We start from the raw sequence: 27,718 nt of genomic DNA, 5'->3' as shown, positions 1-27,718 counted from the left end.
TATTATTAGAGTAACAATTTATTAGCAGACAAAATAAATGAAACCTCTAAATCTCAACACACATACAGGATCTTACATAATAAACAGCATAAAACATAAGCTTCTAGAAGAAAAGTATCTGCTATTAACCAACTCCCCCTCCTTTCCAGTAGGCTGCAATACATTAATAACTCATCCTCATCCCATAAGAGGGTTAAGCAATGATTTACATGGAATTACATCAAGGCACTTGCTTTAATTAAAAAATACAGTATAAAACATGTTCCTAAAAGTCATTAACCTTGAATAACTAAAGAAAAAACAGGCAGTATACTTTTTGGTGAATAGACAAGACTGAGAATTTAAGTTCATTCACCTGTCACCCTGATATTGTCTTGGTTTGTGTACAAAGTTCCAAAGAAGACAAAAAAAGGTAGCCTATTACATAGATTGGTATGTTCATACACACTCATTTCTGAGAAACAGAAGCCATGGCAGCAACAGGACTCAAACCATAATTTTTCCAACTGATTTGTGTTGAAAAGGAAAGGGCTGTTTGATCCCATGTATCTTATTATTTTAGGGATGGCGCATGAGATAAGGGAAGAGAATGTCTCCAAAATAAGTTGATTAAAGCTTCAGTTGAAAGACCTTTTTGGCTTAAGTTGCTTATCTATAGACTTACAAACATAGTATCTACAATAAAGGCATTTAGTGTCCTTCATTATTCCAGTTTTTAGACTTCAGTCCATTCTTTTCCAATTTTACAACACTAAGATAAAAAATACACACCAGAGAATCCACTATTTACTATAATTCTTATTTTACTTTTTAACTGTACTTAACATGTTTACTTTAAAATTTCAGTTGCAAAACTTTTTTTTAAAGTCCTTATCAGGATAAAAATTACCTTATAAAAATAAATCTCCCCACCTCTGACATCTAAATTCTCCATCCCTGTAAGTTACTAAATTTTTTTAAACCTTAAAAATTTACCTTTAACGTATTTCAATAGTATTTTAATACATGGACTATAATAACAAACCTTTTTTTGTCCTTTTCCATTATAATTTTCATTCTTGTAATTAGCAACCAAGTTAATGATTCCATTCAGGATTATCTAAACTGTTTTTACAAAAAAAACCCCACAAATTAGGAGCCTAACAGCTTTCTATATTTTTAATTAAAAAAACTGATTCTTTTTAATTTTTTTTTTTTTATTTTAGGCTCAAGGAAACTTCACTGCTAGTGAAACTTCACTCTCAACACCACTCAATGATCTAACAGCTTCCTAAATCCAACTTCATTCTTTTTGCAGTTTAAGCCCAGTTTCAAATAAGGCATCACTAGAATGGATAAAGAAAACACTGAGATGGGGGATAGAAACATTAAAAAGCAGAAAAACTAAGCAAAATCTAAATCCTGTCAATTGGATGTTTACCATTTCACACTGAAATCTTTCCCTGAATAGACCAGGGACATCACTGCCTCCTGCTCAGATCTCAAAGCTTCAACATGCTCCACAAAGCACTTCCCTAAGTAACCTAGTGTGTTCCCTGGGAGAGTTACTACACACCCCATCTACTGGATTTAGTACCATAGTCCCAGCACTTGGCCCAGGGTCCTAGACTGCTGGGTAGGTCCTCAGAGGTATCTGAAGTAATGTCTACATTGATACAAAGAAACGTATGGCTCATCTGTAACAATACATAGAGAAACACAATTAAGAACAATAAGGATCACAGAACTCGAATGGATCGTTGTAACTTCAAGACTCAATTTAAGTTACCAAGAAATGCACTGTAGCCCTTTTCTCACTTTTATATTCAGATCAGGGCTAACCCTAACATGTTCTTAAATGACCACTTACTATGGGAATATTGCAGCAGAGAATGGCTGTTCTTATTAAAACGTACTAGTCATTAGTATTAAAAGAGTCTAATGAACTCATCTAACACCTGGACACATTTTTAAAGTTCATCATTTACCATATGTAAATTTGACAACAATTTTGACTTGCAATGTCTGTTGTTCAAAAGCAAAGTCAGACTATCTAAATCTTGTTTTCCTTTGGTCCTACTTAAAAAAAAAATTAGACATGTCAGTTTTATTACCATCGGAGGCACAGATAGTACTAGTCACTCAGTTTAGAAGGAAGACACCATGCTCCAGAGTAGGTCAACCCAGGCTACCATGAGCTCCTCAGCCCTTTCAGCTTTGGTGAATCTGTGACCCTGTGACCCTCCCCTTCTAGAAAGAGAAATTTGCTCTAGAAAGAGACCTTGCTCTCAGAGAATGGCTCCTAATCCTTGTCTCCCTATTATTGTTTGGGGGCTAACCAGGGATTGGATCCTATTCAACTGGGTTCCTCTCTTTTCTGCCTCCACTGGTCAGATAATAGTCTTTTCAATGGTCTGTTCTCTTCCCTCCTCTATAATGTTTTCCTTAGTCTACCTGTGCACTGGCACACTCCAACCCTTTGGCTGTAACAAATTTAAAAATAAATAAGGCTGTAAGAGTTCTAACCATCAAGAGTATACCACACTATGTTTCAATTAAATAACCATTTTATGATATTCAGAATTTTGTACTGAGAAAATGCTTCATTTAGACTCTAAAGTTTAGAGTAAGCAAGGTATTTTTGTATCAATATAGTGTTTAAAATAATGCTTAATGAACTAAAAGTCCTATCCTTTGGTCAAGAGAGCAAATGAAAACAGTTTTTTGTTTGTTTGTTTGAGACGGAGTCTCACTCTGTCACCCAGGCTGGAGTCCAGTGGCACAATCTCGGCTTACTGCAACCTCCGCCTCCCGGGTTCAGGTAATTCTCCTGCCTTAGCCTCCTGAGTAGCTGGGACTACAGGCGTGTGCCACCGCGCCCAGCTAATTTTTTGTATTTTTAGTAGAGACGGGGTTTCACAGTGTTAGCCAGGATGGTCTCGAACTCCTGACTTCAGGTGATCCACCCACCTTGGCCTCCCAACGTGCTGGGATTACAGGCATGGGCCACCGCGCCTGGCCAAAAAGTTTTTTTATTGGCAAATTAGGCTTTGGTTCCAGGTTTGATTCCTCTGAATATCAGCAACCAAAACATTTTAACAAAATGCAAGTATAGGCAACCTCAACCCAAGTAGAGAGGATGAAATGTAAATTCTAGTGACATCTTAAATGTTTCTACAGATGGCTACCAAAAGCAGAATCTCTTGTTTGTTTGGATGGATGGGACAAGTACAAACCAGAACATAATTCAAGGATTTGCTAACTGCATGCATAACGTTCCAGAACTGTTTACATCCACATATGGACGGAAATCGCTGGTAAAGGTCAAATCCTGTTATCCCTCCTTCTGAGGGATTTTCCAAAGTCTTTGGCTGGAATTATATTTTTTGCTGTGTTGGTGTTGGCTAATTATAACATCTTAAGCATGTACTCGTTACTCTGTTACAGCGTATTAGACACTTATAATAGTCTCAACTTAAGCCTGCCTTGGGAGAAGGGCAAGAGAGATTAAAAACAAATAACTTGGCCAAGTGCAGTGGCTCACGCCTGTAATCCCAACACTCTGGAGGCTGAGGCTGAAGGATTGCTTGAGCCTGGAGTTTGAGACCAGCCTGGGCAACACAGTGAGACCCCCTCTCTAGAAAAAATTTTAAAAATTAGCAGGGTGTGGTGATGCATACCTATGGTCTAGCTACTCAGGAGGCCAAAATGGAAGGATCAGTTGAGCCCAGGAGTTGGAAGCTTCAGTAAGCTATGATCACACTGCACTCTGGCCTGGATGACTGTCTCTTAAAAAAGAAAAAAGGAAAAAAATAAAGACTGACCAAGATACTGTGATTTTACTGCTATTATTCATAAGGCTGGATAGAAAGGGCAAATACTGGCTAAAAACAAACAAGCACAAATACAAGCAGCAATGAACATTTCTGGAATTCCAGACCCAAGTTCTAAAAGGATGTCAAAATTCAGGAGGCCTACACTTAATTATAATGTGAATCACCTATAAGACAGAAATCCAGACTTTCTACTGAGCAACTGCTTTGTTGTGATAATGGAAAGGTATTTTCCATGTCACCAAATGGGAGAGCTCTACCAACAGAAAAGGAACACTGGCAGCTTACGGAGCTAACAATAAAGCTAAGTTACATATATCTATATAGGATAATATAGATATAATAAAATATATATGCATTTTAAATATACATATTAAACATGTACATACTTAATATACGTCTAAAAGCATCCCACTCCAACAGATGCCCTACACATAGGGTTTGCTTCTCATAAATATTTAAAATTGTTTAGAAACTGGGAACAGACTGAAAAATGATTTTGTACTTTTGAAGTTTGCTTTTTTTTTTTAAAGATGGCTGTTTCATAAATTAGTTCCCTATTCCTAACTTTGGAGAACCTGGTTTTTTCTTACCTTTCAAGGTCCAAATATAAAACTATAAACTTTCAGTGCTGGACATTCTTGCTTTTTGAAAGCAAATTCCTCCTTAATTCATGATCTGTGGGCCAGCTATCATGAATACACCCATAGCACTTGGGTTTTATGAATGTGATCCTTCTAAATCCTTCTGTATAATAGCTTTAGGTGACTTGAAGAGTTAAAAGCTGTCATTGTCATCAATATTTACTGTACATCAAACTCATTTAAAATGCTGTTAGAAATTGCTGACTGGCAAGACTGTCACTGACAAAAACACCAGTTTAGGACAGATTCCGTGTGAAACAAACTAGAATAACTGAAAGCTAAAATAGAGCTTAAAGGTAGAGAAAGTCTCAGAAACAAGGACAGAGATCACAGAAAAGACAAGGAAGGACTCCTATTGTTTTTTCTGATTTTGAAGAGCTCTTTGTGCTTACCTATTTATCCTAAACAAAAAGGCATGAGTAAAAATTTCCAATGTATTACAAAGGGTATTCTGTCTAATGTCAGGCTGGCTCTCAGGATGTTATAAACCTGCCCAGGTGTTAGACTTCTGATGAGACTGTGCCTTAAGGAGAGGAATGGCACTTTCCTACTAAAAACTACTGCCATCTGGGGAGCAAAGACTGGGGATAGAAAACTACAAGAACAAACCTGTCTAGTTATGACTTTGTGATCCAGAAGCCTCTTGACCTATGGTACTAGAGCAGGTACAACATTCTTTCCCTCTCTCCGCTGAGCCACATAAAGAAGTCTACAGCACTTCCAATGCAAATCCCAACTTCACCGCTTCATCTCTTGGAGAATGAACAGTCCAAATGTATAACCCCTAAAACAGGAGAGTAATTTAAGTTTTGGAGCTACTTTACAGTACACTTCAATACATACTTATTGCATTCCAAGAATGCTTCATATCTGCAAGAAAGCCTGAAACCGTATTTTCTTCTTTTTGACTCTGTCCAGCTACAAGCTCTGCTGCAGTGTGTATATACAAATGCCATTAGCTTCAAAGGAGGAATAATATCTAGCCACTTGGTTAAAATTTCAAATGTGCAAAATTTTCCACTGTGGAACTGGGAAATGTTGGACACTTGAAATTTTAACCTATTGGCTAGACATTTTTCTATCTACTTTCTCAATTAATCACTACTAAGACTCAGACCATTGGGAACACATATTCCTTTCTGATTTTTAGATACTTCTGCAAAAGCCATCGCTTCATACACACTATAGAAGAGAAGGTTTTCTTCTTCCTTTTTGCAATATTCTCCGTTGGTTAGGGAATCCCTCACAGAGGGATTGCACTGAGCCAGCAGAACCTGGATTCCAATGGCTTCATAATCTCTGCGAACTTCTTTCAGTGTGTGGATCCCTGCTGTATCTAAAAATTGAATTGCACTGCAGTCAATCACTATAGTATGCAGCTCCAAGTGATCATGGGAAAGTTGCACTGACATTTCATCCTGGATTCCACCAGGAGTCACTGCTTTTTCTTTGATCTTTCTCTTTGCTGCCTTCTTCCAAGCCACCTTTATTAAGATTGGGTTGACAGTTTGTTTGTATAAAGCAGATTTAAAGCATTCTTTGTTTATGTAGTAGAGAGGGGCTACAAAGCGGAAAATCTTGATGCCTGGCTTAGTCTGAAGGTTCTTGTAAGCAGACACAGATTCAAAGACCTCAGACTCTTTCACCAAGCCAAGCAATGAACTCTTTGGCTTCTGAGTGCGGAGGATGACACAAAACATAGAAAAACAAACCCCAACAAGTAGGCCTATTTCAGTACTTAGCAGTGCAGAGGACAGCATAGTAACAAACCAGATAACTGTATCCATTCTACTAATACTCCACATTTTGGGAAGATCCCTAAATTTACGAAGGGCTCCCCGTAGATTTACAATTGTGATCACACCAAGGACACTTTTTTGAAGGGAATAGAATAAAGGAGCTATTACTAGGAGGACCAACAAAAGAACCAGGGCTGTTACCACACCAGAAAGCTGAGTATGGCAGCCTGTTGATTCTTTAACCAATGTCTTTGCAAGAGCTGCACTAGTAGTAAAACAGTGGAAGAAGGAAGGGATGATATTGCAAAAGCCAATGGCATACATTTCCTGGTTTGCTTTGACTGTGTAACCATGTTTCTTGGCAAACATCTCAGAAAGTGATACAGTGATAGCAAAACCAATGATGGAAATAGCTATTGCATCTACAGCCACACTAGGAATTAGGTTCCATTCTGGTACTTTGGGTGGCATAAACCCAGTGGGAATATGTCCAGCAATACTAGAATTATAATTTTCATGTAGTTTTCCAAAATGAGAGGCTAATGTGGCTGCTACAACAACAACAAGTTCAACAGGAATTGGTGCCTTAAGCTTGGACTTGAAGTGTTCATTGAGTTCTTTGGTTGGCAAAAGAACCAAAAGGCACAAAAGGCTGGTGATAAGATCACAGAGATTGGTCTTATGGATGTTTCTGAAGACATGTATCCAGGTAGTGATGAATGAGCCCACACCATTACTCCGAGGAAGGTTGAGCCCAAGGAGATACTTGGCCTGAGATGTAAGAATAGTGAAGGAGGCACCAGTGACAAATCCACTCAGCAAGGCATCTGAGAGGTAGACAGAAACAAAACCCACTTGAAAGAAGCCCATCGCTACCTGGAAGGAAAGATATAGAAGTGTTAAATATAAATGGAAAAGAACTTCTAAATTTTATATAATCCTGACATTTCTTACATGGAGACATATTATCAGAGCATTACAGAATGTCAGAGCTAGAATAAACACAATCATATATCAATCTTCTCATTTTACAAAGAGGAAAATTATATTTAAAGGGCTAAGCAACTTGCCCAAGGTCACACTGTTACTTATTAACCCAGGTGAGACAGGAACTTTGGATTTCTTTCTTTTCATACAATGTTTCTTAAACTTGAATAAGGTTCAGACGTTTTTTTTTTTTTTCATTCTTCTCATCACAAAGAACAGACCTCTTTTAAAAGAAAAACATTCTCAAGGATCCACAAGAAAACTTCAAATTGGAAAAAATTCTTCTAGTTAAGAAACCATGTATTTTCCTTAAATTACAAATCACTACTGTAAAAGTGAAGTCTTACTGCTTCTCAGCCTCTTGGCTAAGAGCAAGTGTACAAGTGAAGTTTTAATTGGTAAAACAAAAAATTAGACTTACATCAAGTAGAATCACACTTTAAAAATTATTGTAGATTTATCTTTAACCTCATACTAAGAAACCATTCTCATGCAGTATAATATGTAATTATGCCACACTGTCTCCCATATTAATAAAAATTCTGCATTTTTACTTCTTTATATTTTCCTCTGTCTAATAAGTTTTCAGAATTGTTATGCCTTCTTCCTTCTTGGTGAGACATACTAACAAAAAGGCAAAAGTTGGTTGGGCGTGATGGCTCATGCCTGTAATCCCAGCATTTGGGGAGGCAATGTTGGGAGGATCACTTGAGCCCAGGAGTTTGGTCACTGACCCTGTCTCTTTATAAATAAATGAATAAATAATAAATAAGTAAGTAGACTTATTATTTACCATTATATATGAGTAGACAGCTCATCTTCACACCATCTTCACTCTCCCTCCCCACTCATCCGAGCACCAACTAAAATGAGCTACTCTTCCCCTTCCCTTGTTGGTTTGAAATGCCTGCATTAGAGGTTTAATCCTGGCACTGACTCCTGGATGCCAAAAGCCAGGGGCATGATGATAATGACAGATTAGTGGATTCTATGGGAGACTCAAGAATTTGATTTCTTATCCTTTCTCCTGGCTGATAATATGAAACTGTGGTCCCCAACTTTTTCCCTCCCTCCCCTACAATCCAAGACAACCACTACCTTTAGTAAGAGTTGCTCAATAGATCAGCAATTTTAATGGAAGGTAAGAGACATTTAGAATTTGAGGCTGGGTGTGGTGGCTCATGCCCATAATCCCAGCACTTTGGGAGGCCAAGACGGGAGGATTGCTTGAGCTCAGGAGTTTGAAACCAGCCTGGGCAACGTGGCAAAACCCTGTCTCTACAAAAAAATTAAATAAATAAAAATAAAAAAATAATAAAAATTAGCCAGGCATGGTAGCATGTGCCTGTAGTCCTAGCTACTCAGGAGGTTGAGGTAGGAGGACTGCTTGAGCCAGGGAGGCGGACATTGCAGTGAACTAAGATAGTGCCACTGCATTCCAGCGTGACAGAGTGAGACCCTGTCTCCAGAAAAAAAAAAAAGTGAGAAACTCCTGCACTCTCACCCCCATTCTGTTACCCACTTGCCTAACTGCTAATGCCGACTCTGCCAATAACCAGCCACAAATAATCTCAAGCAAAGCCAAGATTTTCTGACATGTAAAATTAAGGAGTTGTACTGGGTGGTGGAGGTCCAATGAACCAGCCTTATATTACCTGCGGAGTTAGGTTAGGGTTTGAATTTTGCCTCTACCCTTCATATATCCTGAACTCTCAATAAATGATACCTTTAATTATTGTGATTCCTCAGATCCCTTACAGATATGAGATTTCATGTACTAGATTACTTTTCTAGAAAAAACCAATTGTTTCATTGCTCCTTACCTGATAAACTCCAGCTATAAAGGTTACAGTGCTGCCAACCATAATTGCATAGCAACTTTTGTCACATATCCTGTCTGATGTATGATTTAATAATGTGCTCCCATTTGAAACCATTCCTAAGGAAGGAGCACTATGGGCATTGTCATAGCCAGCTTTCTGTAGTTCTCGGTCAACTGTCTCACCAATCATAAGGCACAGTACTCCAAAAATGCCCACAGAGATGTGACGGGAGGTACCCAAGAGAAAATAAATGATGCTGGCAAAAAAAGATGTGTACAGACCATAGACAGGTTCTTGGCCAGCCAGCAGGGAATAAGCAATGGACTGGGGCACCAATAATATGCCCACAATCAAGCCTGACATCACATCCCCTAAAATGTTTTTCTTTAGGTCGTATTTTGGGAGCCACTGCAAAACAGGAAGGAAACCTAAAATCATATTTTTGGCTTTGGCTGGACTGCACTGGCAATTCTTCTGCAGCTTTTTAATAACAAACTCCTTGAAGTTTGCATCTGATCTCTCTTGACGCTCAATAAGGATCCTATGATAAGGTCTGCATTGATCATTGGTCTCAAATTGCTTGAAGTCAGTACTTGATTCCCTTTGAAGTTCCAGATGGATCCCAGATGGATAACTGTCATTTCCTTCAGCTGAGTCTCTGGGTGAAAGGTCATGTTGCTCTTTACTTTCCGAAGACATGTCTGGAGATAGATGGTTCAGCTTCCTACACCAGAGAAAATACCAGTGTTCATCAATAAAGTAATTCTCAGTGCTCACATATACTAACAATTCTACTTGTCATTTCATGAGAGTTTTGGAAAGGAATTCAGTTTTGGAATAGGTATCTTATGTTCCTTTTCCTTAATTGAGCCTCATTTGTCTTGGTTAGGGGAAAAAAAAAAAGACCAGAACCAGACCTTAAACAGCCAAGTCAAAGCAAATAACTGGCTGGGTACAGGACTTCCCAAGAGTATAAACCATTAAGGATTCTTCTCCATATATGCCTGGCTCCCCCGGCAGTTTTTCCTCCAGAAAAGATGTAAGGGCAGCCTGTCTCCTTTCCATACATATGCTACCAGTGGTCTTCTTCCCAGGTTTTTCACCTCCCAGGCAGACTGCAAAATAGGATCTGGTCTTAACCCCTAACTTAAACTTAACCCCTGCCTACCAGTCCCTGAAACAAGGAAGATGGTCCTTTTTTATTTTTTGGTCCCTTTTTAAGCAACCTGCTAAATGTTGAAAATAAATAGAAGAAAAAGTAGGTTGCAGGGTAAAGATAAATGTTTTTAGCAATAAAAAGAAACTAGGGCAGAATGCATTTGTGTCTTTGAACAGTACTCCCTTGCTTGGTAGGAAAGAGGAGAGAGAAGTCAATATGAGGGTGCTGAATGTAAAGGGCATGAAGAGGGTCAATGGACCAACTGTCTCATACATGCTGTAGAAGGTTTTTGTCTATTCCACTATGTTCTAGTATGGAGTCATCTGCCCTGTGGGCAGGGCCTACATTCATACAAGATTCACTTTACTATTCTAACGACACACTCTGAAACACAAGTTAAATAGAGAAATAACATTGCCCTGCACTTCCACTTGGAGGCAATACAGGTGATCCTTCATCTCTGTGTCCTAGACTATAAAACTAATGCCATAAGACCTACCACTAGGAACTACAGGAAAAGAAAGGAGATAAAAATAGCCAGAAAAAGAGAAAGGACAACACAAATAATAAGTCTAATAACCGGAGTAAGAGAAGAAAATGAACCAGGCTCTCAAAGGAATAGAGCATAAATTCTTTACCAAATACTTCATGAATTCGTGCCTTTACATAAGCTGTTTACTTAGCTTAGAATGGCCATCCACCTCTTTACCTGTCAAGATCCTAATAATTTTTTAAAACCCAGTTACAATGCTACCTTTTCCAGAAAGCACTAACCAATCTCCCCTAGCCCAAATGAAATACTACACCCTCTGTGTCCCACAGCATGTTGCACCTCCATTAGAGTACTAACCACACTCTTGTATTAGTGAAGTAGGAATCTCTCTAGCTCCTGGAGGAAAGACATCTTGTTCATCAGTGTAATCTGAATGTAGTAATGCTGAGACAGCAGGCTTACAAAACATTTGAATGAATGAATGAACAAATGAACAAACATTTGTGACTGTGGCCAGATAGAGACAATTTTTTTTTTTTTTTTGAGAGAGAGTTTCACTCTGTCGCCCAGGCTGGAGTGCAGCGGTGCAATCTCAGCTCACTACAACCTCCACCTCCTGGGTTCAAGCAATTCTCTTCTCTCAGCCTCCTGAGTAGCTGGGATTACAGGTGCATGCCACCACGCCCAGCTAATTTTTGCATTTTTAGTAGAGACAGGGTTTCACCATATTGGTCAGGCTGGTCTCGAACTCCTAACCTCAGGTGATCCATCCGCCTCAGCCTCCCAAAGTGCTGGGATAACAGGCACGAGCCACCACACCCAGCCAAGACAATATATTTTAGATGAAGGACTCAGGAAGTTTCTTGTTTTGGAACTGACAGAAAAATGGGCCCTTGTGAGGTTCTATAAACCTAATGTTACCAAACTGCCAAAATCCAGGACCTATGACTTATTCAAGAACACAAGATATGTAAAAGTAACCCATATTCATTTTGTTTAGGTTTAACATGAGTAAATATTTTGATGGTCTTCTGAAGTAGATAAGGAAAGAAAGAATAGACGTAGGTGACCACTGACCCTGAGAAAATCAATCAGGTTGATGGATACACCCAGCAGCTCTTTGCTCTACAATGCAACCAGTCTGTGACGCTCCTGTCATTTTCTGCTTTCTAGAGCTAGCTTGAGTGCACCAACGTCCTATTTTGGAGAGCTCTTGGTGATTTCTGGGTGAAAAGGTTTTTCCAAACCTAAGATATGCAAAAGAGACATAAGAAAAAACTAAGGGAATCCAAATCTTGCCCAGTATGGCTGCTATCTGGGAAGAATATAGATAAAAATTCATATAGAAAGTAAAACAAAGAAATGGAAACTGTAAGAAAAAATCAAATAAGGAATGCTAAAAGTGAAAAACACAGTAACAGAGATGATGAATGCCTTCGATAGGATCATTAGTAGACCTGAAAGCCAAAGAAAGACTCAATGAACTCAAAGACAGATAAACAGAAATTAGCTAAACTAAAACGCAGAAACAGTTTAAGTAATGAAACAAAACAAAAAACCCCCAATATCAACAATGTAACATAACATCCAAGAGCTGTGGGACACATCAAAGTATCAAACATATGTATAATTAGAATACCAAAAGAAGAGAGAGAATGGGCAGAAGAAATATTTCAAGATATAATGGCCAAGAAATTTCCAAAATTAATAACAGACATCAAAATATAGATCCAAGTAACCTGAGGCCAGGAGTTCGAGACCAGCATGACCAACATGGTGAAACTCGGTCTCTACTAACAATACAAAATTAGTCGGGCGTGGTGGCACACGCCTGTAATCCCAGCTACTCGGGAGGCCGAGGCAGGAGAATCGCTGGAACCCAGGAACTGGAGGTTGCAGTGAGCCGAGATCACGCCATTGCACTCCTGTCTGGACAGCAAGAGGACAATTCCTTCCCAAAAAAAAAAAAAAAAAAAAAAAAAAGGCCGGGCGCAGTGGCTCACACCTGTAATTCCAACACTTCCGGAGGCCAAGGCAGGCAGATCACAAGGTCAAGAGATCAAGACCATCCTGGCCAACATGGTGAAACCCCGTCTCTTCTAAAAAAAATACAAAAATTAGCTGGGCATGGTGGTGTGCTCCTGTAGTCCCAGCTACTCGGGAGGCTGAGGCAGGAGCATTGCTTGAACCTGGGAGGCGGAGGCTGCAGTGAGCCAAGATCGCGCCACTGTACTCCAGCATGGTGACAAAGCAAAACTCTGTCTCAAAAAAAAAAAATACATATATATATATAATATATAATCTATCTCCAAGAATCTCAGAGAATTCCAAGAAGAGTAAATATAAAAACAAAAAGAAAACAAAAACCCTCACCTACACATGACATTCAAGCTGCTGAAAACAAAAGATAAAGAGAAAATCCTGAAGACAAAGAAAAAGCATATATCACTTATACAGAAACAAAAATAAGAATTATAGCAGACTTCTTATTGGAAATCATGGAGGCCAGAACATGATAGAGTGGTATCTTTATATCAAAGAAATATATATCTTTTATAGAAATAGGGTCTTGCCCTTTTGCCCAGGCTGAAGTGCAGTGACATGCAATTATGGCTCACCATGGCCTCGAACTCCTGGGCTCAAGTGATTCTCCCACCTCAGCCTCCTGAGTAGCGAGGATTACAGGTGTGCACCACCACACCTGGCTAATTTTTTAATTTTTTTGTAGAGACAAGGTCTTGCTACTAAGCTCCCTAGGCTGGTTCCCAAACTCTTGGCCTCAAGTGATCCTCCCACCCTGGCCTCCCAAAGTGCTAGGATTACAGGTGTGAGCCACCACATCTGACGCCAGAAATATAACTTTTAACATAGAATTCTTTAACTAGAAAAAATATTTTAAAAGATAAGAGGCAAGGCATGGTGGTGTGTGCCTATGGTCCCAGCTACTTGGGAGGCTGAGGTAGGAAGACTGCTTGAGCCTAAGAGGTTCAGGCTGCAATGAGCCGTGATCACATCACTGCACTTTTAGCCTGGGTGACAGGGAGACTCTGTCTAAAATAAAATAAAATATGAAAAAGAAAGAAAAACTTTCTCAGATAAACACTGACAGGATTTAAGGCCAGCAGACCAGCACCATATATATGTGGGGGGAAGGGGAGAGAGAGAGGAAGGGAGACAGGGAGAGAGACAGAGAGGGAGTGGGAAGGAGAAGAAGAGATGGGGAAAGAGAGAGAAACACAGAGAGAGACACACAGAGAGAGAGAGACAGTTTCAGGAAGGTTCTTTAGCCAAAAAGAATACACCAATCAGAAATTCAGTTCTACATAACAAAGAAAGTCCAGGAAATGGAACAAATGAAGATAAAGTAAATTCATTTTTTCAATTAAAAAATCTTTAATTGCTCTAAAAGATAACTGTTTAAACCAAAAATGGGAATGTACTTTATAGCATATGCAAAATAAATGTGTGACAACAACCACACAGAATGGGAGGGGGAATTGGAAATTTTAAAGTCTTTTTAAAATTTTCTGATTATTATTATTTTTTTAAATAGAGATGAGGTCTCACTATATTGCCCAGGCTGGTCTCAAACTCCTGGGCTCAAGTGATCCTCCTACTTTGGTCTCCCAAAGTGCTGGGACTACAGGCATGAGCCACCATGCCCAGCAAACTGTAAGGTCTTACACTAGATGTGAAATGGTATCTTATTTGAACATAGGCTCTGATTAAACATGTACATTTAAACCTAAGAGTAACCACTACATTTTTAAAAAGGTATAAATAATAATAGTAGAGATAAAATAGAATCATAAAAAACTCTCAACTCAAGAGAAAGTAGAAAAGGAAGATAAAACATAAAAAACAGATGGAACAAATGGAAGACAGCCAGTAAGATGGTAGAGTTTAATCCAAACATATCATATTAAATATGAATGGTCTAAACATGCTAATTAAAAATGGAGACTGTCAGATAGGATTAAAAAATAAGACCCAAGTATATGCTGTCTACTTGAAACCCACTTGAAATATAAAGACATACATAGGTTAAAAGTGAAAGGACTGGCCCAATTTAGTAATTTATTCAGCTTATAAATGACAGAGCAAGGTAATAAAATGCATATTTTGGGATCCCAAGAATAGATCCTTTTTTAATATGGTACTATTCCTACCACCTATCTATAATTAGCTTCTCTAATTTCAGATATTTCTGAACACCTTAAAATTCAGCTACTGTACACATTCCAGTTTCACCTAGCTGCTACACAAGTGATCCAGTAATAATATCAACAATCTTGTTCCCAACTCTCCCTTTCTCTACATTCATGGCCATGGTCCTTTCCCATCTCTAGCTCTTAGAAACTTACGTATTCACTCAGAAACAGTCCTACAAGTAGAACTAATTCAGCCACCAGTCTGAACCCACAAAGTTCCATAATCATGCTTTGGTTTACCTCTGTATGTATGCTACAAACTCACTGCTAAATAAAACTAGAAGCTGCTGACTACTATGATTATGGCATCTAAGCAGGGGAGAAATATGAAAGAGTTTAAGAATAGTTTGTTTAGAAAGTTTTCAAGGGAGGAACATATCTAACCTGGGCTCTGAAGTCCAAGTCAGGTTTGAAAGGATGAAAGAAGACTTGGAATATGGGTAAGGGAGAAGAAAACACAAACAACAATTAGTTCTAATGTTGAAGGAAAAGAATCAGAAATGAGAATGTTATGTTTAAAACAAAGAATGGTTATGGGGGATTAGTGGGAGGAGCCTACAAAGGTACCTGAGGGGGATTCTGGAGGGCCCTTTATGCCAGGTTAAGAAAGTTAGACTTGAATCTGCAGGCAATGCATAGGCCCTGAAGGATTTTGAGAAAGTCACTTACTATATCACTCATTTGGCAAATAATTATATATCTTCTGGTCTGATGTTATATTATTTCATTCTTTTTCCACTAAAGCAACTAATATTTTACCTTTTGTCTTTTACAGATAAAAAATAGTTGAAGGTGGTTTTAGAAAAACAAAACTAGGCCAGGCACAGTGGCTCACACCTGTAATCCCAGCACTTTGGGAGGCTGAGGCGGGTGGCTTGCTTAAGGCCAGGAGTTCGAGATCAGCCTGGGCAAGATGATAAAAACCCGTCTCTACTAAAAATAGAAAAGTCAGCCAGGCATGGCGGCGCACACCTGTAATCCCAGCTACTCAGGAGGCTGAGGCAGGAGAATCGCTTGAACCTGGGAGGTGGAGGCTGAAGTGAGCTGAGATCACGCCACTGCACTCCAGCCTGGGTGACAGAATGAGACCCTCAGAAAAAGAAAAAGAAAACTAAACTGTAAACAGGTACAACCAAGACAGATTCTCCATGTATATAGTACCATTGGATCCTCTAACTCACTGTTGTCAGACAAGTCCAGGGAAGATCACAGCACTATAAAGGCCCAGGGATGCCAACGACGAGCAAAGCCTTCTGTATTCCTCTCCATTTCATTCACTGATGCCCACAACCAGGATGGCACAGGCTACTTTCCAGGCCCTTGCCCTAGACTGAGAAGTTAATACTGTGAGAGGAAAAGGATCCTTTGGAGGAAAAGATAAGACAACTACTCATCAGAGGAAAATTCAGATCCATCTGTGTTAAATGGGCCTGCAACCCATGGTTACTCCATGAATGTCCTCAAGTGTCAACAAGCCTTCTCCAGCTGGATTGGCTAACTTTTCTATGTGGGCTCCTAGAGGCTGGGTACTGGTCTTCATTAAATTATGCACATATTTTAAGCTCCTACTATAAGCTAACCACTGTGCTAGACACAATGCATCAGAAGCTAGACCCCAAACCTGGGTGTCAATCTTTCTTTCCCCTATGCCATACTCCCATATATAATCCATCAGTAAGTCCTGTCTGTTGTGCCTTGAATAATATACTTATCCTCTCCCCACTGCCCAAACTATTTGTAATCCAATCACTTCTCACTATTGTCCTACCATCCTCTCTCACCTGGAATACTCTAATAGCCTACAAGATCTGAACACTGCCTCCCTTTTTGCCCTTATTTCCTACTGGCTTTCTTGCAGTTGCTGGAACATGCCAAGTTGATTCCATTCTTAGGGTCACTGTACTTGCTCAAGTTGTCTTTGCCTAGAATAATAATCTCCCAGATCTATACAGGTATGTTCTCATCCTTTGGGTCTCAGCTTTTATTTTTCTTTTTTAGTAACAGGATCTCACTCTGTCACTCAGGCTAGAGTGCAGTGGCATGGTCATAGCTCACTACAGCCTTGAACTCCTAGGCCCAAGCAATCCTCCCACCTCAGCCTCCCAAGTAGCTAGAACTACAGGTACACACCATGATACCTGGCTAATTTGTTTTTATTTCTTTGTAGAGACAGGGTCTTGCTATGTTTCCCAGGCTGGTCTCGAACTCCTGGGCTCAATCAATTCTTCCACTTCTGCCTCCCAAAGTGCTGGGATTACAGGTGTGAGCCACCATGCCTGGCCTCAGTTTATATGTCACCTCCTCACAGAAACCTTCCTTGACCATCCCAACCAAATAAAATAACACCTCCTTCCCAGCATTCCCTATATCCTTACCTGGCTTTATTTTCTTCATAGCACTTCAGACTTCTGAAATTATATTACTTATAAGCAAAACTATTATTTACAGTCTTTCTTGTACTTATTATATTTCCACTATCAAGAACAATGCTTAGCACATACAGTAGAGGTTCAGTAAATTCTTGCTAAAATGAATAAGAATCCAATTTCTACCCACAATCAGTGGATTAAGACAGTTTTAAACAGCATTCTAGGTACCATAACAGAAAGGTTTAGAGTATTCTGAGAGTAGAGAATACGCTGCAGGCCAACGTGAAGCAGGAAGCTGCAACGTTAATAAAAAGGGAAAAGATAACTCAAGCAACCGAAAGATCACAGTATAGTCCAAGACCCAGGAAAAGGTCATGCTAGATTCCAAGGGCGAAGCTGTAGGAGATAAGGCTGGAGTGAAAGATTAGCTTTTATGTAATTCCAAGAAGTCACGAGTTCATCATCTAAGCTACAGTTACCAAAGGCCTAACCTCCAAGGCAGGAAAGGGCAGGAGGTTTGCCATTTCAGTGGTACAACTAGGTAAGAGATGGTAATTAAAGGACATACACAGACAAATCTAAGATGAAATCTGAGAAGGACCACACAAAAGGAAGGATGATATACAGGAAGATGGAGAAGAAAATGGAAAGATAGGAAGTAGCAAAAAATCTGACTTTGGGTTTTTTAGATTTGAGATTTTTATAATATGTCCAGACGGTGTGTCCAGCAGGCAATTAGAAATGTGGTTCTTAAGTACAGGAGAGAAGCCAAAATTGGAAAAATAAATGGGGCGGAGGGAAAGGTCTACGGTATCTCATTCTCCACTGAATTCCATTTATATGTTCAATAAACGTTTGTTGAATATGTGCTTTATCTTCCTAACTAGATTAAAATTATTCAAGATGTTCTACACTTTTTGTGTACTATCATAATACCTAGCATAGAATTAGGCACATACAGGAAGTATTTAATAAAGTTTTTGATGGACAGAATGGTTTTTATTTTAAAAAGTTATTTTAACAAAAACTTCTCCAAGAAGAATTAGCTTTGACTTTTGTTGGACAAAAATTTTTGTTTCTTTAAAAGACATCTGAGGCCGGGCACAGTGGCTCACACCTGTAATCCCAGCACTTTGGGAGGCCAAGGCGGGTGAATCGCTTGAGGTCAGGAGTTCGAGACCAGCCTGGGCAACATGGCAAAAACCCTGTCTCTACCAAAAATACAAAAATTAGCTGGGTGTGGTGGTGCACACCTGCACACCTGTAATCCCAGCTACTCAGCAAGCTGAGGCACAAAGAATCACTTGAACCCAGGAGGTGGAGGTTGCAGTGAGCCAAGATCGCGCCACTGCACTCCAGCTGGGGCAACAGAGCGAGAGTCCGTCTCAAAAAAAAAAGACAGTTGAGGCCAGGCGCGGTGGCTCATGCCTGTAATCCCAGCACTTTGGGAGGTCGAGGCAGGCGGATCACGAGGTCACAAGATCAAGACCATCCTGGCTAACATGGTGAAACCCCATCTCTACTAAAAATACAAAAAAAAAAAAAAAAATTAGCCGGGCATGGTGGCAGGCGCCTGTAGTCCCAGCTACTCAGGCAGCTGAGGCAGGAGAACGCCATGAACCCAGGAGGCGGAGCTTGGAGTGAGCCAAGATTGCGTCACTCCACTCCAGCCTGAGTGACAGAGCGAGACTCCATCTAAAAAAAAAAAGACAGTTGACACATTTGATACATTGCTGGTAGAAATGTAAAATGGTGCCAACACTGTGAAAAACAGTTTGGTGGGTGCTCAAAAAGTTAAACACAGCACTGCTATATGACCTAGTAATTCCGCTTATACTCAAAGGACTAAAAACTGTAACTCAAACAGATATTTGTATACTAATGTTCATAACAGCACTATTTACAATAGCCAAAAGGTGAAAACAATCCAAGTGTCCATCAACAGATGAACAGATAAAGCATGGTATAACCATAAAATGGAATATTATTTGACTATTAAAAAGGAATTAAGTTCTGATACTCTTCATCTACAACATGGAGGAACCTTAACACCATTATGTTAAGCAAAAGACAGACACGATGCAAACAAATAAAAAATAAAAAAAAAAAAGACCTGGATCTAAAAAAAAAAAGGACACAAAAGGACAAGTATTATATGATTCCACCTATACAAAATATCTAGAAAAGGCAAAATGGGCCAGGCAGGGTGGCTCATGCTTATAATCCCAGCACTTTGGGAGGCTGAGGAGGGAGGATTGCTTGAGCCAAGGAGGTCAAGGTTGAAGTGAGCTATGATCATGCCACTGCACTCTAGCCCAGGTGACAGAATAACAACAACAACAGCAACAACAACAACAACAACAAAAATATATATACACACACAGAGAGAGAGAGAGAATAGGCATATACATAGAGACAGAAAATAGAGTTTACTGGGCACTGGGGGAAGTGGTGAGTTACTGGTTACAGAGTTTCAATTTCAAGTTTTGGAAATAAATAGTAGTAATGGTTACACACCATTGTGCACATATTTCATGCCACTGCATTGTACACTACATTAATATTAGATGGAGATTTCAGGGACAAAAACTTTACAAAATGCAAACTAATCAGTCCTCAAGTTAATTTCCTGACACCTCCACCAAAAGAAAGAAAGAAAAAAAGTTTACACTAATTTATAGTGACAGAAAGTAAATCAGTGGCTATTTTGGGATAGGAAGTAAGGAGGGGTAGGAGGGAGAGATTACAAAGGGGCATGAGGAGATTTTGGGGATTGATGGATATGTTCACTATCTTGATTGTGGTGACAGTTTTATATATATAGAGAGAGAGTACCTTTTAAATATGTACAGTTTATTGTATGTCAATTATACTACAATAAAGCTATAAAGTCTCTTTTTTTTTTTTTTTTGAGACGGAGCCTTGCTGTGTCGCCCAGGCTGGAGTGCAGTGGTGTGATCTTGGCTCACTGCAAGCTCCGCCTCCCGGGTTCACGCCATTCTCCTGCCTCAGCCTCCCGAGTAGCTGGGACTACAGGCGCCAGCCACCACGCCCGGCTAATTTTTTGTATTTTTAGTAGAGACGGGGTTTCACCGTGGTCTCAATCTCCTGACCTTGTGATCCGCCCGCCTGGGCCTCCCAAAGTGCTGGGATTACAGGCGTGAGCCACCGCGCCCGGCCTATAAAGTCTAATTCTTATCTGAAGGGGAAAAGAGTAGTTTGAATACAACCTGTTACATAATTTTCTTTTTCTTTTCTTTAAGAGACACAGTCTCACTCTGTTGCTCAGACTGGAGTGCAGTGGCCATTTATAGGCGCAATCATAGTTCACTGCAGCCTTGAACTCCTGGCCTCAAGCAATCCCCTACTTCAGCTACCAGATTAGCTGGTATTATGGACACATGCTGCTGTGCCCAGCTAGGTCATTTTGTTTTCAATTGCAGTTTATATTTCAATTCCTAAGACATCGTCACTGAATGTTCCAATACTCTGGATACGCAGCCTTGGAAAATGTATTTCTTAAGTCCCCAGACACACACAACTAACTTTGGGAGGAAGTACCTAAGCAATGTTTTATTTCTTTTTGTAATATTTTTCTAAAAACAGTTATATTTAGTTTTAAAATAGATCTGATGACATATTAATCAGATACAGGTTGAGTATCCCTAATCTAAAAATCCAAAATCCAAAATGCACCAAAATCTGAAACTTTTGAGCACCAACATGATGCTCAAAAGAAATGCTCACTGGAGCAATTCGGATTTCCAGATTAGAGATGCTCAACTAGTAAGTATAAAGCAAATATTAAAAAAAAAAAAAAAAAACAGAAATTGGAAACACTGCCAGTCCCAAGCATTTCAGATAAGGGATACTCAACCTGTACTGGGATTTTCCTAAGAAACCTAGGCCATTTAAAACTGAGCTTCACAACCTGTTGTAAATATGGTGTGATATGCGTGTTTGTGTATCTGTGTTTAAGTAACTGCTTTTAACACATAACACAATCTAAAACCACAGGCAGTGAGGGTCAGTAGAAAAATTAACCTGTTGTCAGGAGCCTTGGACTCCAGGCAGTCATAACCCTCTGTCCCAACCATGAGACAGTTCAAACTAAATGATCAAATCATTAAGTGGTAGTTTTCCTGAATTACAAGACTTTAGAGCTAGACAGAGATCAAGAAATCCAACCGCCATGATTTTTTGGTAAGAAATAAGAGTTCAGCTGGGTACCAGTGGTTTACAACTATAATCTCAGCACTTAGGAAGGCCGAGGCATGCGGATCACTTGAGCTCCATGCGGATCACTTGAGCTCAGGAGTCCAAGACCAGCCTGGCCCACATGGTGAAACTCCATCTCTACTAAAAATCCAAAAATTAGCCAGGCGTGGTAGCACATGCCTATAATCCCTGCTACTTGGGAGGCTGAGGCACGAGAATCACTTGAACCCAGGAGACGGAGGTTGCAGTGAGTTGAGATTGCGCCACTGCACTCTAGCCTAGGCGACAGACAAGACTCTGTCTCAAAAAATAAAATAAAATAAATAAAGGTTCAGATTAGTGAAATTATTTGCTACTTAAAGGCAGAGACGGATCCAGAACCCAAGTATCCTGACTCCTAACCTTCTTCCTCTAATAGATTGCCTATGCCAGTCTCTGTAAGTGTATATACATCAGATAATTACAGGAAAACTAGAGTCGACCTAAAAACAACCTAAAGATCTCAAGTTTGTGGAAAACCTGAAGTCTTAACATTAACCCAGCATTAATGTGAACAAGTCAACAACCAAAGTAAGTCTCCTCTCTTATATGGAAAAATCTCAGACTAGACTGGTAAGAGCTACAGTGTAAGAAAAAAAAAATTAAAAATATATTTTTAATAAAAATAAACTAGACTAGAATATGTAGTTTAGAAATAATTTTCCAATACTTCACACAGCTTTTTTTTTTTTTTTTTTTTTTTTTCAGACAGAGTCTCGCTCTGTTGCCCAGGCTAAAGTGCAGTGGTATGATCTCGGCTCACTGCAACCTCCATCTCCCAGGTTCAAGCGATTCTCCTGCCTCAGCCACCTGAGTAGCTGGGACTACAGGCGCCTGCCACCATGCCCGGCTAATTTTTGTATTTTTAGTAGAGACAGGGTTTCACCATGTTGGCCAGGATGGTCTCATCTCCAGACCTTGTGATCCGCCCACCTTGGCCTCCCAAAGTGCTGGGATTACAGGCGTGAGCCACCATGCCCAGCCACACACAGCTTTTAAGTAGGGGAATCATTACTTGAACAAGCCTGCCTGATTCAAACGTATACTGTCGCTTGATTGCTTATTTTGAAGCTGTTTTTAAATCTTCAGAAAAGTTGAAAGAATGATACATGGAACACTTCCATACTAACAATTCATCTATTTAGCAATTTTACAATTCGTAAGATGTTAACACACTCTCTCTCCATACTTATATGGGTTTTGTTGTTATTGTTTTTTAACTATTTGAAAGTTGCAGGCATAGTTCAGCCTTAAACACTTTATTGAACCTACATTTAAAAAAATTTTTTTTATTTTGAAATAACTGTGGACTTGCAGAAAAGTTGCAAAAATAGTACACAGTTCCTGTATAATGGTCACTCAGTTTCCTCTAATACTGAACCTACATTTATTTTTTATTTTTTTATTTCTTATTTTTGAGACAGAGTCTCACTCTGTCGCCCAGGCTGGAGTGCAGTGGCGCAATCTTGGCTCACTGCAAGCTCCTCCTCCTGGGTTCACACCATTCTCCTGCCTCAGCCTCCCAAGTAGCTGGGACTACAGGTGCCCGCCACCACACCCGGCTAATTTTTTGTATTTTCAGTAGAGACAGAGTTTCACTGTGTTAGCCAGGATGGTCTCGATCTCCTGACCTCATGATCCACCCGCCTCGGCCTCCCAAAGTACTGGGATTACAGGCGTGAGCCACCGCGCCTGGCTATTTTTTATTTTTATTTTTGAGATGGGGTCTCACTCTGTCACCCAGGCTGGAGTGCAGTGGCATGATCTCGGCTCACTACAACCTCCACCTCCTGGGCTCAAGTGATCCTCCCACCTCAGCCTCCTGAGTAGCTGGGATCACAAGTGCACACCACCATGCCCAGCTATTTTTTTGTATTTTTTGTAGAGACAGGTTTTCGCCATGTTGTCCAGGCTGGTCTTGAACTCCTGAGCTCAAGTGATCTGCCTGCCACGGCCTCCCAAATTGCTGGGATTATAGGCATGAGCCAAGGAAGGGCCCAGCCTGAACCTACATTTTTAAAGCACTATGTCTCTTCTTCAAAAGAAGCATTCATTAGCAAGATGAGGTCAACCATTTGGATATGCTCCCCAAAAATCTGCACTGGCTCCCTACCTCCTACCAGATATGGTCTAAAAACGTTGGTATATGCTTCTATGCATGAGCCTGAAACTGCCACTGTCTTGCTTCCTCCTATACACTAGTGTTCCAATCACCAGTCCATGAAAATATTAAGCAGCCTTTGCCCTTGGGGCCTTTGCTCATGTTGCCCAACCTCAAATGACACCTTATATAAATCAGTCCCTTCCTAGATACAATATATAAAATAGAGGCCAGGCACAGTGGTTCATGTCTGTAATACCAGCGCTTTGGGAGGTCAAGGCAGGAAGATCACTTTGAGGCCAGGAGTTCGAGACCAGCCTGGGCAACGTAGCAAGATCTTGTCTCTACAAAAAAAAAAAAAAAAAAAAAGTTAAACAAATATGCAAAATAGCAGGCCGGGTGCAGGGGCTCATGCCTGTAATCCTAGCACTTTGAGGGGCCAAGGCAGGTGGATCACCTGAGGCCAGGAGTTCGAGACCAGCCTGGTCAACATGGTGAAACCCCCTCTCTACTAAAAAATACAAAAAATTAGGCCAGGCGCGGTGGCTCACGCTTGTAATCCCAGTACTTTGGGAGGCGGAGGCAGGCGGATCACGAGGTCATGAGATTGAGACCATCCTGGCTAACATGGTGAAACCCCGTCTCTACTAAAAATAAAAAGATTAGCCGGACGTGGTGGCACATGCCTGTGCCCAGCTACTCGGAAGTCTGAGGCAGGAGAATCACCTGAACCTGGGAGGCAGAGTCTGCAGTGAGCCAAGATCGTGCCACTGCACTCCAGCCTGGAGACAAAGCGAGACTCCGTCTCAAAAAAAAAAAAAGTTAGCCAGGCGTGGTGGCATGTGCCTGTAATCCCAGCTACTTGGGAGGCTGACAAAGGAGAATCACTTGAACCCAGGAGGCGGAGGTTGCAGTGAGCCAAGATGGCGTCACCGCACTCCAGCCTGGGCAACAACAGTGAAACTCCATCTCAAAAAATAAATAAATATATATATATTTATATATGCATAAATATATATAAATATAAATATATAAATATATATTATATAAATATATATTTATATAATATATAAATATAAATATATATTTATATAATATATAAATATAAATATATAAATATATAAATAAAAAAATATAAAAATATATAAAATATATATTATATATAAATATATAATATATATTTTATATATTTTTATGTTATATATTATATATAATATATTATATATAATATAAATATATACTATATATAATATATAATATAAATATATACTATATATTATATATAATATAAATATATACTATATATTATATATAATATAAATATATACTATATATTATATATAATATAAATATATACTATATATTATATATAATATAAATATATACTATATTATATAAATATAAATATATACTATATTATATAAATATAAATATATACTATATTATATAAATATAAATATATACTATATTATATATAAATATAAATATATACTATATTATATATAAATATAAATATATACTATATTATATATAAATATAAATATATAATATATAAATAAAAAAATATATATATATATAAACATAGCACCACTGCCATTGCTGCCATTTCCATGTCTTCCTCCTGGGCCCAGCCCTGCCTTGCACTCCTATGCCCTTTGCTTTATTTTTCTCCATAGCTTTTCTCACCATTCCATACTACACATTGTTAATTGTCTTTCACATGAGGGCACTGACTTGCTCTGTTTTGTTCAAAGCTGTATTCTCAGTGTCTTGAACATGTCTTGCACCTAATAAATGCTTAGCAAGTATCTGTTGAGTGAATTAGAATTTAACAGCTATATGATAAGGAAAAAGGAGTTACTTTCCCCATTCTCACTTAACTCTCCAACCCCACTCTTCTGCCCCCACATGCCAAAACCAAGCTTATGTCAAGAAATTAAGCTTGGCAAGCATCTGCCTGGGGGTTTACATTCACTAAAAGTGTGATTATCCTTCTGTCAATCATGGGGGAAAAATAAAAAATAAAAGTGTGGGCAGGGCACAGTGGCTCATGCCTGTAATCCCAGCACTTTGGAAGGCCAAGGCAGGAGGATTGCTTGAGCTCAGGAGTTTGAAACCTGACTGGGCAACATGGTGAAACACCATCTCTACAAAAACTACAAAAACTAGCCAGGTATGGTAGCGTGCACCTGTGGTTCCAGCTACTCAGGAGGCTGAGGTGGAAGGATTGCTTGAACCCACGAGGTCAGTGCTGCAGTGAGCCTAGATCGCGCCCCTGCACTCCTAGCCTGGATGACAGAGTGAGACCTGGTCTCAAAAAAAAAAAAAAAAAGTCAAATCAGAAATAAATAAAAAGTGTGATTAATGTTTTTTTCCCCTCAAAAATTACCCCTAGCCCAGAATATGTTCATCTCTAGATCTTCCCCTAGGAGGCAGCACATTACAGTACAATTGTCAAATACAGAGAGCTGTTAGCTTCTTAGGACCACCCCTTCAAATCCAAGGATGAGATCCAGGACTCCACACCCTAGATGATGCTGAACTAGTGAGCTTAGGACCACACTTGCAGAATCACTGGATGTGTTCTGGAAGTCAAACAGATCTCTGTTCAGATCCCAGCTATACTGCTCAGCAGTCATATGGCAATGGTTTTGTAAAACTTCACTTTACTCAGCATCAATTTCTGACCTGTAAAATGGGGTAACATTACCTAACTTGCTGGTTTGTAAGGCTAACACAACTACCCACCACAGTGCCTGGCACATAGCATTTACTCAATAAACGACAGCTATTAGTCTCTGTCCCTTGCTATATCCTGCCTTGAGATTCCTGTTTGTTTTTAAAGGGTCCATTCCTTTCCAACAGCTTTGGCCCTCCGTTTCTTATTGATTCAATTTTCAAAAACAAAAAGTTCTGCTTAATCTAGTATTGCATATCACATTAGTTGTAGATTTCACATAAAGAACTGTTGGGGACAAGGAGAAAAAACAGGTTAACTAGAATGGGCGCTGGAAGGCAACTTAAGTTCTGAACGTTTCTAACTCACTGTGGTCCCCAGTCTGTGCAAGGAAGGAGCCCAGCCTGATAGTCTATGAGTTTGGAGAGCTGGGTACAAGTCCTAGCTCTGCAAAAGACTTGCTGTGTATTTTTAGGCAAGGCTCTGGGCCCTCTCTGTCTTCTCAGTGTTTCCATCCATCCAGTGAAATAATTCCAACTTAGTGTGTGAGTCCGAAAGAACAGGTCCTGATTTTGTACTTAATCGGGTGTGTGATTTTTAATAACCAAGATAACCAAGCCGTCTCGCCTGTGCCGGCCTCAGTTTCCCCATCTGTCCGAGGTGGTGGTGGCTCCTATCTCCTCGATCCCTATTCCAGATATCTAGGTTCGAGACGGATCAACGAGGACTGGAAAAGCAGCGGAGTGCGTGGCACACGGCGAGATACGGCGAGATATGCGGGATGGAGGGCGGGTGGGCAGCCGCCAGCCAGAGGGGCAGGCCCGGATCACCAGGGTGCAGCGCCACTCGCCCGGCCCCGGACCACCCGGGAAATAACCCGACGCACGCCCCGCTCCACGGCGGCGACCCCTGATCTGGGATTCTACCGCGCTGGGACCCAGGCAGAATGACTCTGGGAGGGGCCCGCTGACCGCGTGGCGGCCGGCACCGCTCCCTCCCTCTTCCCTGGTCCGCTTCCCTCTTCTCACCTCTCGGGTCCGGGCCGCTCCAGGCAACCAGGCGCCGCGGCACGCGTCTTCCACCGTGGCCGGACTGAGGTGGACACCGCGGCGCCGACAGAACTATACCTGCTCGTCCCTTTCCCCGCCCATCGCTCGGACTCCGGAGGAGGCGGGGCCCGGCCGGCGGGACCTACGGGCGCGGCGAGGACGCACCGGCCAAGAGATGCCGGAGGCAGAGCCAGGGCGAACGCCCGCGGCCGAGGCCGTCACGTGATTCTGCCGGGCGAGCGACGCTATCACCAGCCAATAACTCGGCCCAGACCGGAGAGGGTGCCGCCCTCTGACTACTCTCCTCCTCGCGATTGGCTTCCCTGGACAGGAGAGCACAAGCTGGATGGATTCTTAGAGAGGTTCCGCCGCTGCTTCTGTGGCGTTGACTCCTCCG

The 27,718-nt window shown here is 40.4% G+C and overlaps 1 protein-coding gene across 3 annotated transcripts; it reads right to left on the bottom strand.

The window, feature by feature from the left end:
- On the bottom strand, positions 1–27,584 carry SLC26A2 (solute carrier family 26 member 2). 3 transcript variants are annotated; one of them, XM_063665597.1, is made up of 5 exons: positions 27,301–27,541; positions 16,050–16,198; positions 11,735–11,904; positions 9,006–9,729; positions 1–7,071 (listed from the first exon to the last, which is right to left on the bottom strand). In XM_063665597.1, the coding sequence occupies exons 4-5, from the start codon at positions 9,702–9,704 to the stop codon at positions 5,551–5,553; spliced, it is 2,220 nt and encodes a 739-aa protein (XP_063521667.1). In that variant the 5' UTR covers positions 9,705–9,729; positions 11,735–11,904; positions 16,050–16,198; positions 27,301–27,541; the 3' UTR covers positions 1–5,550. The 3 variants fall into 3 exon arrangements, with proteins under 3 accessions (XP_063521667.1, XP_054343706.1, XP_054343708.1); XM_054487731.2 differs by lacking the exon at positions 16,050–16,198 and having other exon boundaries at positions 27,301–27,551; XM_054487733.2 differs by lacking the exons at positions 11,735–11,904; positions 16,050–16,198 and having other exon boundaries at positions 27,301–27,584.
- Positions 27,585–27,718: the final 134 nt, after the last annotated feature.

The sequence above is a fragment of the Pongo pygmaeus genome, chromosome 4 (assembly GCF_028885625.2).
Source record: "Pongo pygmaeus isolate AG05252 chromosome 4, NHGRI_mPonPyg2-v2.0_pri, whole genome shotgun sequence".
NCBI lineage: Eukaryota > Metazoa > Chordata > Mammalia > Primates > Hominidae > Pongo > Pongo pygmaeus.
Note: the sequence above shows the minus strand (reverse complement) of the source record. Positions and strands in the feature narration are given on the sequence as shown.